Source organism: Megalobrama amblycephala, linkage group LG2 (assembly GCF_018812025.1).
Source record: "Megalobrama amblycephala isolate DHTTF-2021 linkage group LG2, ASM1881202v1, whole genome shotgun sequence".
Lineage (NCBI taxonomy): Eukaryota > Metazoa > Chordata > Actinopteri > Cypriniformes > Xenocyprididae > Megalobrama > Megalobrama amblycephala.
In genome coordinates this window covers 59,252,038-59,269,600 of record NC_063045.1, presented here as the reverse complement: position 1 = coordinate 59,269,600, position 17,563 = coordinate 59,252,038, and the positions used below count along the sequence as shown (strand labels likewise).

The 17,563-nt window shown below is 39.2% G+C and overlaps 1 protein-coding gene across 1 annotated transcript; it reads right to left on the bottom strand.

The window, feature by feature from the left end:
- Nucleotides 1-149: 149 nt before the first annotated feature.
- On the bottom strand, nucleotides 150-17,425 carry ccar2 (cell cycle and apoptosis regulator 2). The gene is given in 20 exon segments (XM_048181272.1): nucleotides 150-1,235; nucleotides 1,320-1,492; nucleotides 3,381-3,569; nucleotides 3,661-3,769; nucleotides 4,814-4,949; nucleotides 5,026-5,264; nucleotides 5,463-5,600; nucleotides 5,752-5,880; nucleotides 5,990-6,116; nucleotides 6,580-6,743; nucleotides 9,123-9,233; nucleotides 9,316-9,526; nucleotides 9,609-9,691; nucleotides 9,693-9,759; nucleotides 13,923-14,040; nucleotides 14,707-14,842; nucleotides 16,617-16,731; nucleotides 16,824-16,909; nucleotides 17,010-17,039; nucleotides 17,297-17,425. Coding segments are annotated over 19 exon segments (2,391 nt in total). The 5' UTR covers nucleotides 17,022-17,039; nucleotides 17,297-17,425; the 3' UTR covers nucleotides 150-1,187.
- Between the last annotated feature and the right edge of the window lie 138 nt (nucleotides 17,426-17,563).

Below are 17,563 nucleotides of genomic sequence, written 5' to 3'. Positions count from 1 at the left end.
TTGGGAGGAATAGCGTCCTCTGTTGCAGTGGGTCAAAAACACACCATCAAATGAGACGTTTCCAGATACATACACTGATTAATAATTAAAAATTAATATTTTTGAATTTTGTGACTGCATATCAGAATAGAATGACAAGTACATTATTATGATTTGATGATCTGATATTTATTGGCCAACTTCGTCACTAAACAAACTGTGTTTCTTGAGGATTAAAAAATAGACAAAACAAAAAGAAAATAATATATACATATATATTACATGTGACTAATTTTGCTCATTAGTTTATGCCACATCTTGGAATGTAATTGTTCAGAAACAGGCTATTAGAAAATATAAACGGTCCCTGAGGAATAGACAAAAATACTTGCCAATTAAATCCAATATTTTACTGTTTACAAACCTTTCGAAATAGTTTTGACTTTATTTAAAATGTATTTATTCTCATAATGGTGAATCATCAGAGTAGATTAACAAATAGAGTTGGGTTGAGTCAGATCCAAACTATTTTAATTGCAAGGGAGAATTCAGGCAGTATTTCCAGAATAATTGGACTTTCACTATACTTTAGTCTAGACTAAACACCAGACTAGCCTCATGCGAACACTGGAGAATAATTATGGCGGTGGGTGGTTTCAAACAGTAAGGAAATACTTCAGTACACAATAACAAATCTGAAATACAATAAAATCCAATTTGTCCAAATTAAAAAAAAAGAAAGAAATGTTGCATGCTTGTTTTCAACCTTTCTTTTCTTAAGTTAAAACCAAACTAGAGATCTGTCATTTAAAACACAGTTTTTATAATCACAAAGGAGAATGCAAAGGCGAAAAAAAATTATGCCGGGTTACAAATAGGTTTTCATATCTATATCTCTGTTTATGAGATTGTCAGTTTTGTGGAAGGATCATACTTTTATAGCTGCCAGAATTCAACAACAAAATAAAATTAAATAACGCTAAATAAATAAACAACATTTCCTTTCCATATTAAGCACATTACGTTCTAAAATGAACCAGCGAAACATTTCTCTTTTATTAATAAAATCCTTTACATGTCTATTTGCATGAGAAAACATCCATTTTCCCCCACAAAAAAGATGATTTTTTTAAAGCAAAGAAACAGAGGCTAAAATTTCTTTTATTTTCCTCGGTCTGAACACCATTGCATCGCCATCCGATGGAGCTCTACACCTTCTCATCCTTTCCTGTGTTCGCATTTGTAAGGGCCGTCGTCTAAACAGTAAAAACATAGTTTATTAACACAAATCTGTCAAAATATAAAGTCATAAATGCATACAAAACGCTCGAGGACGTCACCTGTTCGACCATCCTCTGCATCTTCTCGATGACAGAGATCATCTGACCGGTGTTTTCTCTCAGACTCTTCTCGTACGTTTTGTTGAGAGTCTCGGCTTTCTCAAGTTTCTTCTTCAGCTCTTTCTGTTGGCCGTGCTCCTGTTCATTAGATGCCTGTCTCGCTTCTGCTGCATCTGAATCACACGCACACCGGACACCGTAAATTCAAATGCAAGCATTAAAACTTGTGCATGAATATAACGGCAGAACTAAACACAAATTTCATGATTCGATTTTGATTCACAAGCTTGTGATTCTGATTCAATTCCATATCATTTAATTGCGATTAACATGATACGGATTTTGGTAAGTTGTACCTTATCTTTCAACATACCCTCTGATGTTCTTTCATGCTTATTTGATACAATAACTAGTAAAGCGGAAGAGATGATTGTACAAACTACCTTGTAACCAATCGTGTCAACATGTGGGCGGGCTTTAGCATATCATTATTAATTATAAATGCTCTGAAACAGGGGATTCTCAAAAAGCCAGGTTATCCCGGTATATTTTTCAGTTGATATGAAAAATCGGGGAGATTTAGCAATATAGGGTTTCTAAGGATACTGATTTTTAGAATACAGCTGTCTGACTCACGAACGGAAACATGGTTTGTGTAACATTAGCAACACATTATTAGCTGTTTGATAATGTAATCAAGCAAAAGGCTAATCATATTAATCACTGTTATGTGTACGACGTTGTAAAAAGTGATACCATTGTGCAGCGTTTACCTCAGTAAGTTGACCAAGTGGATCTCTGAGCTTGTGCGAGTGAGTGGAGGCGGGGACTAATTAGCATATTCATAGATCCATGTATAATAAATGAAGCAAGGGTGTAAAGTTATATTCAAGCTATTTTAAAGGTGCCCTAGAAACCAGTTTTCACAAGATGTAATACAAGTCTAAGGTGTCCCCTGAATGTGTCTGTGAAGTTTCAGCTCAAAATACCCCATAGATTTTTTTTAACTTGCCTATTTTGGGGCATCATTAACTATGCACCGATTCAGGCTGTGGCCCCTTTAAATCGCGTGCTCCCTGCCTCCCCTGAGCTCTCGACTATAATACAGTGTATTTACAAAGTTCACACAGCTAATATAACCCTCAAATGGATCTTTACAAGATGTTCGTCATGCATACTACATGCATGTGTCGGATCATATGAGTATAGTATTTATTTGGATGTTTACATTTGATTCTGAATGAGTTTGAGGCTGTGGTTCGTGGCTAACGCTAACATTACACACTGTTGGAGAGATTTATAAAGAATGAAGTTGTGTTTATGAATTATACAGACTGCAAGTGTTTAAAAATGAAAATAGCGACGGCTCTCTTGTCTCTGTGAATACAGTAAGAAACGATGGTAACTTTAACCACATTTAACAGTACATTAGCAACATGCTAACGAAACATTTAGAAAAACAATTCACAAATATCACTAAAAATATCATGTAATCATGGATCATGTCAGTTATTATCGCTCCATATGCCATTTTTCGCTATTGTTCTTGCTTGCTTACCTAGTCTGATGATTCAGCTGTGCACAGATCCAGACGTTAATACTGGCTGCCCTTGTCAAATGCTTTGAACATGGGCTGGCATATGCAAATATTGGGGGCGTACATATTAATGATCCCGACTGTTACGTAACAGTCGGTGTTATGTTGAGATTCACCTGTTCTTCGGAGGTCTTTTAAACAAATGAGATTTACACAAGAAGGAGGAAACAATGGTGTTTGAGACTCACTGTATGTCATTTCCATGAACTGAACTCTTGTTATTCAACTATGCCAAGGTAAATTCAATTTTTGATTCTAGGGCACCTTTAAGGCATGAAGAACTTTTTTTTACAGAAAAAAAACCTTTAAATATGCCATTTTGGTGATCAAAGATGAGTCTTAAATGAAGGGATAAAATGATTGACTACAGGAGGACTTTAAGAATTGATATCGGTTCTTCAGAATGAGAATCGATTAAAATCAAGAAATCAATATTTTTATCCAAGCCCTAATTACAGTCTCACCGAGTCTGGATTGCAGCGTGGCGACGCACTTCTCCAGTTCACGCTGGGCCGCTTTGCTGCTCTCCAGCGACTGCAGTAGGTTTGGTAAGTTAATGACGTTCCCTCTGTAGTTCACCAGATCTGTGCTGTTGCTGCGACGGCCGGACCCTCTCTCTTTGCATGGCTGTCCGGGCAACATCGCTTTATTTCCTGAGAGGAACACACAGTGGCATTTTTAGAATGCTACGGACAAATATGTTTCCATGCATTATCAGATGGCATGCTTTTACAGCACACACACCCTCAGCGCTGATCCTGCCATCTGTCTGATCGTAGTCTGACCAGCGACTGCACAGATTCCTGTAAAGGCAAAGCCCGCCGACTGCAGCCTTTCTGACTAGATCCTGCGCCTGAGGAGAGACGGGAAATCAAACACACTTCACATATATTGTTTTGTACTTATAATCAAAGAAATGTAATCTAAGTCTCTTGAGTCCCCTGAATGTGTTTGTGAAGTTTCAGCTCAAAATACCCCACAGATCATTTATTATAGCTTGTCAAATTTGCCCCTATTTGGGTGCGAGCAAAAAACACGCCGTTTTTGGTGTGTGTCCCTTTAAATGCAAATGAGCTGCTGCTCCCGGCACCCTTTCCAGAAGAGGGCGGAGCTTTAACAGCTCACGCTTCAGTTGCTCAACAACAACAAAGCTAGAGAATCTCACGCAGCCAAAATGAGGATTGTCAGTAACGGTGTTCAGTAGGGCTGTCACTATTTTGGTAATTGGTCAATTATTTAGGCAAAGACATAATCCTGTAAAAATGACTTAAAATACATAACAATGAGACAATAATATTTGGTTCAAATAAAATATCAAAAGCAAATAATCATATGGTTTTATAGAACAACACTGTAAAAATACATAATATAAACATCATCTTAGGGAAACCATTTTTTTTGCAAATACAATATGAATTTTTTAAATAAAAAAAAAATATTATTATTTAAAATATTTTTTAATTTGATTTAAATTCTAAAAAGAAACAAATTAATAAAGAAATATACTACTGCAATAATACTGTTGTACTGTAAAAATAAAATAATATTTATTATTATTATTATTATTATTATATTTAATATTATTAATATGAATATAATTATATTATATTGTAGTAATATACATATTAATATGACTATTATATATTAATATAATTATTATACAATTATAAAATACATATTTTATAAAATAATATATTTTTTTAATTTTGTGTATTTGAATTTTAAGAATTCAAATCAATAAATATACTATTGCAATAATACTGTTTCACTGTAAAATAAAAAAAACAAGCATTTAATAACTTTTTAAGTAAAATTACAATACTAATATTTATGTCTGCCTTAATTTCCTTGATTTATTTGGCAGATTTCCAAGAAAACATCTCAGAGGAAATAAAACCTGAGCAGGGCTGAGAAACAGGCCGAGAGACAGCAGGATGTTGAGCAGATCTGCTTCTCGAAGACTTCCTGTCAGCTGCCGGTCAAAAAACACCCAGGACAGAAGCACTTTACGAGGAAGTTCGGCCGTCCAGCCCAGATGACACTCCTTCAAGCACGAAAGAGATGTTAGGAGGACAAACACTAGACATGTGGCTCAGATCCGAACAGAAACGTGACCTCTTACACTGTCTTTGGGACGTCTGATTGTCTGAGGCGCTGCTGCTCTGCTCGTCTCCTCCCGCGCTTTGAGTTTTACTCTCTTTTAGATGCTCAGATTGTTTTTCAGCTGGTTCAGAATCATCTGTCATTGTGATGTCTTCCTCATCCTTCTCTTTGAGTTTTCTCTTCTTTGCATCAATCAATCCTTTCTTTTTTGATGGCTGTTTGTCGGATGTTTTGGGCTCATCCTCCTTAAGAGAGAAAAGAGTGTATAAAAGTTACAATAACAATTGGATTTTCATTCTATTTAAAGAGTTAGTTCATTCCGAAGATGAACAAAGATGAACGAAGGTCTTACAGGTTTGGAACTAAAATTACAATGAAAACAGAAAATATAAAAATGTTAATAAAAAATGTTACAGTATGCAATATTGTGCAGTCTAGTGTACCATGGGAGTGCTGTTGTCCTCTTTGACGCAGGTCAGCGGGACACTGGGGTCCTGAGGCAGACGGCAGAGACACTGATACAGCTGAAGCCCAAAATCCCTCTGGAGCATCTCGCTGAACATCTCCGCCATCAAGCTGACCTGATACCAGAACATGAGAGACATATGAACAGATAATAATGCAGGTTACATCATGTCCAAGCCCGTTTACAACACATGTGACATGCAAGTTGTATTATTTGCATTATTAAAAGTTTCGAATTTGCTGCATTTAACTTCTGTAAGCACACACCTCACAGCTGTCTCGTGTCTGAAGACTCTGGGGCTCCAGCATTGACGACAGAGACACGACGGACAGATTCAGTCCCGCAGAGGGGTGTAAAATCACAGACGGTCCTTCTGGGAGCGACAAATCATCATCCTGGATGACAGGAAATAAAACAGACAGGCTAGAAGGCATCTTTGATGGGATTTTTTATGCATAATGTTTATAAACTCAGCATAAACTCAAGCATATTTGCAGTCAGTACCAGCTGTTTTTGTTGTAACTTTGCCCAGTCTTCTTCTGCTGGCACTAGATTCCACACATCTGGCAACAACACCACAACTGTCTCCATTTTATCTCCTGAAAGATATCTCAGCTCCGCCATCTTGTACCTTTAGTAGAGAGGAAGACATTTAAGGGAAATGAGCACATTACTAATGATATAAAAGACACAAGGAGACATATTTCTTAGAAGGAAGTCTCTTCTGCTCACCAAACCTGCATTTATTTGATCACAAATACACTAAAAACAGTAATTTTGTGAAATATTATTGCAATTTAACAAGCATATAGGTTAAAATATAATTTATTCCTGTGATCAAAGCTGAATTTTCAGTATCATTACTCCAGGCTTCAGTGTCACATGATCCTTCAGAAATCATTCTGATATGCTGATTTGCTGCTCAAGAAACATTTCTGATTATTATCAATGTTGAAAACAGTTGTGCTGTTTCATATTTTTGTGGAAACTGTGATTTTTTGTTCAGGATTCATTGATTGATAGAAGAACAGACTCAAGACTATATATCAAAACATAACTGGATTAAACTGAAATTAAAAATGAAATATACAGACCACTGCGTGCAGGCCGAGAGGTCTAGAGCGGTTTGATCCTTTATGCAGCGGACCGCAGTGTTGACCAGTGTCAAGCTGTCCTTTATTGGGTTTGCTCCATCTGCTTTGGGTGACCAGAGGCCTCCTGGGAGCCGCAGTTCACCTCCACTGTCCACCAACATGAACTACACCACAGAGAAAGAACAAATTAACTCACTTAACTTCATCACTTAAACTAACATATTAATGAGCGATACAGAATATTCAGCAGAGCAGTGTTTCTCAAGCTTTTTGACTCAAAGTACCACTGTTGTCCAACACAATTTAAGGTAAGACATTTCCTCCAGTATTTCAGGGGACCTATTATGCCCTTTTTCAAAGTCTTGATTTAGTTTTTGGGCTCTATAGACCTTATTTTCCAGAGAAACATGCGCGCCGCCATCTTTAGAATATTGTCTTTGAACTTCCGTTTTCGCGGTAGCTCTGTATATTTCTATGGCATCGCTGTTGATGAATAATTAGCTGGTGAAGTGGATTTACGTGTTATAGAGTTAACAAAAGTTATCATGAGCATTGTAATGTTTAAAGCGGGTGTCTTAACAAATGTCAGTAGAACGGGAAGATTTTAAAATGAGCAGTTCATTCATAAATACATAAGATCGCTGTGGAAATACAAGCCGGAAGTCAAAAGACAACGAGCGCAGCGCTGGAAAGGGGCGGGGCTACGCTTGAATGTTAAAAAAAAAAAAGTATTTTTCCTCATATTCTCCATTGTTGCAGCTCCTCTCTTCCCAGTCTGACAGTAACGCTCTGTTTAGTTCCTGTCTCTATGAAGCCCCTCCTTCTGAAAAGCATAATATGCTCTGATTGGTCGGCTGGAGCAGTGTGTTGTGATTGGTTGGGCGCTTTGAGTGTGTTTGGGGAAATGTCCCTCCCCTTACCATAATCGCCAGTTTCAACACACTACTAATGGTGCGTTCAAGTCCTCCTGGGAAGTTCGTATCTACGAGGTGGGAAGTCGTGTGTACGACGGTAGGTGCGTTCAAGTCACTTTCGTCGGAGTAAGATGGCGGTGTGCCTTCTCTAAATTAATTACACAAAATAACAACACTTCTGCTTCTAGAAAATGTAGAGCAAAGAATGTGCATTAGTTGTATGTTGCTTTTTTATGTTTTTAATTAATTTATGAAGCCATTGTAAAATGTATTGTTACATATTACATTTTTATATTGTGATGCTATCGTATTTTTGCTGGGAATCAGCTTACTTCGTTGTAAATACAAAAGCCTGACAATGTCACTGCTAAATACCTGTAAGTATTGTGGTATTTCGCTATGTTTCTGACTGACGCGCCCCCAACTCGTACAGATCGGAGCTTAAAGAAAATTACTAGCTTCCCACTGGTATTTACGACATTGTGGTGGCGTTCATGTCGGTTCTGCTCGTAAATACGATCTTTCCGACATGACTTGAACGCACCATAACTAACTCAACCAGGCCCCGCCCCTTTATTTTGCATATGCCTTGGGCGGGAATTATTTAAATGAGGAATATTGAAATTCAAATAGACATAATAAGTGAATCAATAATACTGTATTAATTTGAATAATTAAGCAAACTTGGAAGAGGCGTCGTGGTTGAGAACCAATGATGTAGATGGAACTTTTATTTTGGGATTTGATTGGAAAATGAAAATAGGCTAAGATATTATTGCTTAATATTATTTTTCCCACCTATACAGCCTCAATTACATCAGCCAGAAAGGAAATTCAACCAGAAGTAAAGATGACAGATTATGAAGATTATTATTTCTTGAGTGCGAAAAAGAGATATCCAAAATCCCCTCTTTTTGAACCTAATTTTATCCAATCAGTTCAGGAAACATATGCAAATTAGTGCATATTTAATCAGATAATGTCTCATTTGCATATTTAAACATAACATTTCAGAGAACTTGTAATACAAAACAATTGTCTTAATGTACTGTGATTAATCAACTGGGTGAGTATGGTGATATCTATTAGTTAAAGGGGTCCTTGATTATGATTTCACTTTTTTAACTTTAGTTAGTGTGTAATGTTGCTGTTTGAGCATAAACAACATCTGCAAAGTTACGACGCTCAAAGTTCAATGCAAAGGGAGATATTTTCTTTTACAGAAATCGCTTTTTAAGAACTACAAAAAATGGCTGCAACAACCAAAGCACGAGCTGTTAAAGCCCCACCCTCTTCTGGAAAGGGGGCGGGGAGTAGCAGCTCATTTACATTTAAAGGGACACACACAAAAACAGCATGTTTTTGCTCCCACCCAAATAGGGACAAATTTGACAAGCTCTAATAAATGATCTGTGGGGGATTTTGAGCTGAAACTTCACACACACATTCTGGAGACACCAGAGACATCTTGAAAAAGGGGCATTATAGGTCTCCTTTAACATTTCTACCCTATTGACCTGTGGTGTCTTGGCTTAAGACAGTTTATTCTGATTTCATTCTGGTCTTTTTTTAGAAAACACAGCAGTTCAGTAGCTTCATGGGACGTCCTGTGAGCTCAGATGTTCTTACCTTGAGAAGTGTAGTGGGATGCACAGCCTCCTTCTGCGTCTGACCGTCCTTCGAGAGGTTACAACACTGTGAATACAAATCCTCAAGGCACGGCATAGAAAACAACAGAACCTGCAGAGAGAACAGAGCAATTCTTGAGCAATGCATTCAGGAGTCTTGTATGGCCACATGATCAAAAGAGAGACACTCGTACCTTAACAGCAAAAGTGGCATCTGTGGACTCGCAAGCATCTGGTTTGGTTTCCGGCTGGTTTGATCCTATGTGAAAGTGACACGGCCCTCTCAAAGGAAGAGGCTGGTCGGGCGGGAAGCTCTCGGTCCAGGACAGCTGGAGGTGGAAGAGGTTGGAGGTCAGGTGCAGGTGCGGGTACCGCCGCTGAAGCTCCAGATAATCACAGGCCTGGCTGAAAAAGTCAAGAGGAAGTGACAATGAGTTTATATATGAGGTTCATCAGAAGGTCCCAGAGTTGTTTTCGACTGACTTACGTGTCCCTGGAGAAACAGGAGAATAACGGCGCGCTGTGTGTGGTTACAGAGCTGCTTTTTTTGGGGACTTCCTCCTCAGAGGCCTGTCCTCCATCTTTTCCGTTTTTGGTGCATGGCGTCTGATCCCCACGGTCCTCCGCCACCATCCTCCCTGAGTCACGCCACAAGGAGCAACAAGGACACACGTCAGCGTGTTAAAAACAGGACAGTCTTCAAGGGCGCTCACACAAAAACAACAGAATGAGGTGCTTAAATCAGTTCATGTGACCAGAAATTGAGTATGTGAATAGCATACTAACTATAATATTTGAAAGAAAGTACAGTATGCATAAACACTGTGTTTTCATTCAGCAAGGATGCATTAAATTGTTTAAAAGTGACAGTAAAGACATTTATAATGTTACACAAGATTTCTATTTCAAATAAATGCTGTTCGTTTGAACTTTCTATTCATCAAAGAATTCTGAAAAAGAAAAGGATCACAGTTTCATCATGAACTAATGCATCCCACAATGCAATGCTCTCAACTTGACCTCACATTTCTAGTCTGATGAATGATCCTGATGTCATCAACTTAATTTTGACTAGGGTTGCAAAGGGGCGGAATGTTTCCGGTAAATTTCTGGAAACTTTACACGGGAACTTAATCTGGGGAATTTTGGAAATATTCCAATTTGGAAACTTAACAGGAATTTATGTGAATTTATGTGAATTTATGGGAATTAATTGGAAATTTTGAGAAATTTATATACATTTATAATATTTATATAAAATGTATCATATAAAAACAAATATAACATTCAATTAATTCTAATTTAGTAAATATGTAAAATAAATATATTTTTATTGCAGCAATTATATGTTATTTATTAAAATTGCATTAAATATGGTTGTTTTAACCAAAATTATGCTGCAAGATGTTTATTCAACTACATTTAAGTACCCTGTTATAGGCTAACCTGCAATTTTGCAAATTCTCTGTTTATTCCCATTAATTCCAGTTAAATCCTATATATTCCCATTAATTCCCATGGAAAGTTTCCAGTTTTGAAAATTCCCAGAATTTTGCAACCCTAATTTCGACTGATCATTATTTGATCAGACTGCCAAAAGTTCTATGCAAAATGATATAATTGGATATAATTAAAAGAAACAAGATGGCGCCGCGCATGGCAGCCACAGTGCTTAGCTCTTCAGTGTTTGTTCTGTTTTTGTTAGTTTTTCCTGTTTTCTGTTTTTCAAACACCATCAGTTTTACCAGGGATGAACTGCTGAACATTCGGCAGTACACACCACAAAATCTTTTACCGGATTTCGATTATTCAGACGTTTTGTTGAATGTTGTAGTCGGCGGAGCGGCAGCGCTGTTTAGACGCTTCAGGACGCGCAGACGGGGAAAGCGCGCCGGCGCCCTCGTGAAGCTCAGACAGCGCGGATTAAGAACGCCGCTGCCTAGCATCCATCTGGCGAATCTCCGCTCTCTGCCCAACAAAACGGACGAACTCCTTCTGCTCTCCCGGACAAATAAAGATTTCTCGAACTCGGCTGCTCTGTGCTTCACGGAAACCTGGCTGAACGACGCCATTCCGGACAGCGTGTTAAGTCTGCCGGGCTTTCAGCTGTTTAGATCAGATCGCGACGCAGAATCAACGGGGAAATCGCGCGGCGGCGGGACGTGCTTTTACATCAACGAAAGGTGGTGTTCAGATGTAACGGTGTTAAAGAAGATGTGCTGTCCAGATCTTGAAACACTCTTCTAACTGCAAACCGTTCTATTCGCCGCGGGAGTTTTGCTCGTTCATTCTGGTGAGCGTCTACATTCCTCCGCAAGCGCACGTGAGCTCGGCTTTACAGATACTTGCTGATATGATCACAGAGAGCGAGCAACAACACCCGGACTCTGTTCTCATCATTCTCGGGGACTTTAATAAAGCGGTTCTCTCACGTGAACTTCCAAAATACAGACAGCATGTTACTTGTCCCACCAGAGACAGTAATACACTGGATCACTGTTACACAGCAATAAAGGATGCATATCACTCTGTCCCACGGGCAGCTTTGGGGCTCTCTGATCACTGTCTAGTTCATCTCATACCAACCTACAGGCAGAAACTGAAATCAGCTAAACCTGTAGCAAAGACTGTAAAGAGATGGACCACCGAAACAGAGCGGGCTTTACAAGCCTGTTTCGAATGGACTGATTGGAGTGTTTTTGAAGCTGCTGCCACCGATCTGGACGAGCTCACAGAGACTGTTACATCATATATCAGTTTCTGTGAGGATCTGGCATTCCTACAAAGACTCATTTATCTTACAACAACGACAAACCCTGGTTCACTGCAAAACTCAGCCAGCTCCGTCAGGCCAAAGAAGATGCTCGCAGAAAAGGGGACAAGTCTTGTACAAACAGGCCAAATACACACTGGAAAAGGAGATCAGAGTGGCAAAGAGGAATTATTCTGATAAACTTCGGAATCAGTTCTCTTCTAATGACACAGCTTCAGTGTGGAAAGGTCTGAAAGTTATCACCAACTACAAGACACCATCCCCCAGCTCTGTGGAGAATCAACAACTGGCAGACGATCTGAATGGGTTTTATTGCAGGTTTGAAAAATCACCATTCACACCTCCATCAACCCCCCTCTCCCCCACACCTGCAATTCAGTTCAGTGAAGATGACGTGCGCCAGGTCTTCAGAAAGAACAAGAGAAGAAAGGCACCAGGCCCAGACAGCGTTTCACCAGCCTGTCTGAAAACCTGCGCTGACCAGCTGGCCCCCATCTTCACACAGATCTTCAACAGATCACTGGAGCTGTGCGAAGTCCCCTCATGCTTCAAACGCTCCACCATCATCCCCGTCCCAAAGAAACCCAAAATTACTGGACTAAATGACTACAGACCTGTGGCTCTAACGTCTGTGGCCATGAAGTCATTTGAAAGACTGGTTCTGGCTTTTCTGAAGGACATCACTGGACCCTTACTGGACCCCCTGCAGTTTGCTTACCGAGCAAACAGGTCTGTGGATGATGCAGTCAATATGGGACTGCATTATGTTCTCCAGCATCTGGACAGACCAGGGACTTATGTGAGGATCCTGTTTGTGGACTTCAGCTCTGCTTTTAACACCATCGTCCCATCACTCCTCCAGCCTAAACTAACTCAGCTCTCCGTGCCCACCTCTGTCTGTCAGTGGATCACCAGCTTCCTGACAGACAGGCAGCAGCTAGTGAGGCTGGGAAAATTCTCATCCAGCACCCTCACCATCAGCACCGGCGCCCCTCAGGGCTGTGTTCTCTCCCCACTGCTCTTCTCCCTGTACACCAACGACTGCACCTCAAAAGACCCCTCTGTCAAGCTCCTGAAGTTTGCGGATGACACCACACTGATCGGCCTCATCCAGGACGGTGACGAGTCTGCTTACAGACTGGAGGTTGAACAGCTGGCTGTCTGGTGCAGTCTTAACAACCTGGAGCTCAACGCTCAAGACAGTGGAGATGACCGTGGACTTCAGGAGAAACCCCCTGCTCTCCCCCACTCACCATCATGAACAGCACAGCAGTGGAGTCTGTTGGGCACCACCATCCCAGGACCTGAAGTGGGACAACCACATCGACCATTGTGAAAAAGGCCCAGCAGAGGTTGTATTCCTTGCAAAGTTCAACCTACCACAGGAGCTCTGTTCTACTCTGCCATTATTCCCATTAATTCCAGTTAAATCCTATATATTCCCATTAATTCCCATGGAAAGTTCCAGCACACTCCCTCTTTGAACTGTTGCCATCCGGTCGACGCTACAGAGCCCTGAGCACCAGAACGACCAGACACAGGAACAGTTTCTTCCCTCAAGCAATCCATCTCATGAACACTTGACAAACACGGAACACATAACACTATTACACATTATTTACTTAAAACACTTATTTAATCTCAATTTGCACACATAATTGTACATACAATTGTCTAATTTTCTTTTGCTTTTTTTGCACTTTGTCTATCTTGTAATTTGTATATTATTATTTTATCTTTTTATTATGTGTCTTGTCTTTCGCTGTTACTCTGTTCACTGTGGAGCTTCTGTCACTAAAACAATTCCTAGTAGTTAAACAACTACCTGCAAAAGCTCTTTCTGATTCTGATTCTGATTCTGATTCTGGATCCGACTCATTTTAAATATGCACTGTAGTGAGGTCATGTGATCTCAACAATGCAGCATAATACAGTTTTAAAACATTTATTGTTGCATACTAGAAAGTATTTAGTAAAATAACATGCAGTATACACTGACTACACAGTATTCCAGGTCATGTGACTCACCAGCGTCCACCTCTACGTCCTCCCATGATCTCAGCGTGTCTTTTCCGTCCTCCGCCCCAACCGTCAAACGGACCGTTCCAGGGCATCTGCTGGTGATGGGACATCTGGATCATTCCACCTGTGGCATACAGATTTATATGACTGCAAATTTTTAAAGATCAAAGCGCAGATAAATGGAATTAAGGAATCGCAAAAGAAAGAAACAATTCTGAAGCTGCATGAAGCGAGTCGTCAGTAATTCCAGTATCACGTCCTGCACAAACCTACACAGTTTTGTAATACATTTGCATAATGCCAACCTATGGTCGTCATTGGCTGCTTGTCAACGTCTACTTTGCACTGTAGATGTAGCTGAGACTGGAAGAGTTTGTGTTGTCGACATGTAAAGAGGATGCCGTTTTCTGCGATGTGAAAGAAAATCCACTTAGCTACACTTCTAGAATACTCATGCTGGAACTGATACACTAAAAACTAAAAACATGTTACTGAGCATCAAGTGCTGAGGAAGATCACCAGTCACAACAGACTGGGCCATCTGACCAATCAGAGCAGAGTAAGGATGGGTTAAGAGAGACCTAATCCTTTATCAAACCATTTCAGACACTGTGAGTAATGAGGTGATGCTGCAGTGTATATTATAAGAAAAATTCATGTGTTTTTTGACCATGGATGCATGTAAACCTATTGTAGGAATTAGGAACCTTTAAAATAGTATAATAGAGGCACTTCATCAAAACTGTTTTTTAATAGTTTTAGTTAATGATAACAACACTGCGTCACGTACCAGGGTTTGGCTGCATACTGGGAATCAGTGGTGGAATTTTGGGAGATTTCAGCAGGGGTTGAGGTTTGGTCCCTAAAATGCCAGGCTTCATATTGGTCGACATAGACGGCAGCAGCGGAGGAGGAGATTTGAACGGCTTACAGAAAGAAACCAGAGAAAGAGAGATCAGGTATAAAAATAGCATGTTAATCATACACTCGTTCGTTACATTCTGGAGAAATATGCAGTAAATTTACATGATTCTAGATACTAAATATTTAAATTTTTTTGTAATTTTAGATTAAAAATTGTCATTTTTTTTCGGCAACACTCTATGAATATAAATGTTAATGAACATAAAATAAATGTAGCAAATTTAACATTTTATTGTTCCAAAAAATTTGAAATGTTTAGTGGAAATTCAAATTTCTATGATCTAAAACAGCTGTTTCTGAGAGAGAAAAAAAGCTAGGATCAATCTTAAGAACATGCCCAGGAGTTACCAAAGACTGTAAGAAAGTATTATTTTTATTACTGCATATATACTGCATTACAACGTTTTGCTAATGCAAATACACTAAAACACATAAAAAAGGTAAAATATTTGGTCACACTTTATATTAGGTGTCTTTAACTACTACATATTTGAGTCAAAATAAATTGTTAGGAACAATGTACTTATTGTGTTGATGTTGTATTATTATACATGTTGAAAAATATCCATATTTAAAACTTTATAAACTATAATCACCATCTTCTGGCTACAGCCATACGCGCACTCACGAGAGAGTCGAGTTCTGGCGGACGGGTGACCTCTGACCCGACGTATGACGTAGGATAAGCTTAGGTGAGAACTGACAAACGTGGAAGCACAAAACAATAGAGCGGATAGGGCAATACAAACATGAATTAGAAGTCTCAAATGAGAATTTTTATAGAAAAATGTCAGAGGATTTCAATATAACAGAAGAGGAGCTACGTCATACATCAGGTCAGAGGTCACCTGTCCACCAGAACGTGACTCTTCCTGTTGCCCGGAAGCCTGTAATTATAGTTTATACATTTTTTTAATATGGATATTTTTCTTACAAAAATGCATCGCTTTCGCTTCAGAAGGCATTTATTAACCCCCTGGAGCCGTATGGATTATTTTTATGATGGATGGATTCGCTTTTTGAACCTTCAAAATCTCGACCCCCATTCACTTCCATTATAAAGCTCGGAAGAGCCAGAATATTATTCAACACATATCCGATTGTGTTCGTCTGAAAGAAGATAGTCATATACACCTAGGATGGCTTGAGAGTGAGTAAATCATGGGATATATTTAAAGGATTAGTCCACTTTCAAATAAACTTTTCCTGATAATTTACTCACCCCCATGTCATCCAAGATGTTCATGTCTTTCTTTCTTCAGTCGAAAAGAAATGAAGGTTTTTGATGAAAACATTCCAGGATTTTTCTCCATATAGACTTCAATGGAGCATAAACGGTTGAAGGTCAAAATTACAGTTTCAGTGCAGCTTCAAAGAGCTTTAAACGATACCAGACGAGGAATAAGAGTCTTATCTAGCGAAACAATCGTAAATGTATATGCTTTATAAACACAAATGATCGCCTTCCAAGTGCTTCCGCCAAAACTGCACCTTGGAGGCCATTGAAGTCCACTATAAGGAGAAAAATCCTGGAATGTTTTCATCAAAAACCTTCATTTCTTTTCGACTGACGAAAGAAAGACATGGACATCTTGGATGACATGGGGGTGAATAAATTATCAGGAACATTTTATTTGAAAGTGAACTAATCCTTTAATTTTTGGGTGAACTATCCCTTTAATGTAAAGACAGACCAAATATTTAGTGCATTTCTATTATATAGCAACGTCTTAAGGATATGTTATTAAAATATGAGCCCAAAATGTTGCTCCATACCTGTCCGTTCAGGGTCTGGACTTTCTGTGCCGTCCAGCTGACGGGTTTCAGGGGGTCCTGGACCGCTTTCACCAACACTTTCTCACCCACCAGGGGAACGCGTCCCACCACAACACTGCGGCACAATCCACAAACCATCCACTGAACCTCAGACCTCATCACATCAACCTGACACTGATTAATGCAGAATAACACAAACATACAAACCTCACTGGAAAATGAACCTCCTGATCCACAATCCCATGATGCTCCTGCATCTGTGTGACCACCCCGGTAAACACACGTTGCCTCATCTGAACACAGAATCATGCAGCGTTTACACAACAATAAATGAGAATATGTGTATCTTGTTGTTATGCACAATAATATTGAACAAATTCCCATCATATGTACCTGTGTCTCCATATCAGATTTTCTTTTCTCCTTTGCATGCAAAAGAAAGTATACTGAGTGCTTCGGGACACAATATAAATGAAATGTTGCAAATAAATGTGCAGTGATTTTATCTGCTTGTTGTGTAGGTCAGCAGCAGCATGTGTGATATTTACTTCCTACTGCATTAGCATTACAGTTATGACAGTTAAATGCGGTTTTCCCGCATCTTCAGATCTTTATTTACGACGAAACTGTTAGAAGATGTGTTAAATAATGTAACGACACATTTAAGAGGTAAAACTTACTTGTATTTTGTGTTCGTGGTCTGTTTTTTCTCTACGTTGATGCTTTTGTTTGTCTTGTGTCAGTTCATCAAACGGGCGGTTCAGACATCGGCGCCATCAAGCGGTGAGTCAGCGCAACTACAGGTGAAACGCCTTAAACTGCGTTTGATTGTAAATACAACATCAGAGACTGTACAAAAACCTTAAATGTGACGTAAACATTCATAGATAGTTTTCTAACCTTTGTTATTCTTCACAGACGGTCGTATTTGTATTAAAGGAACGTCG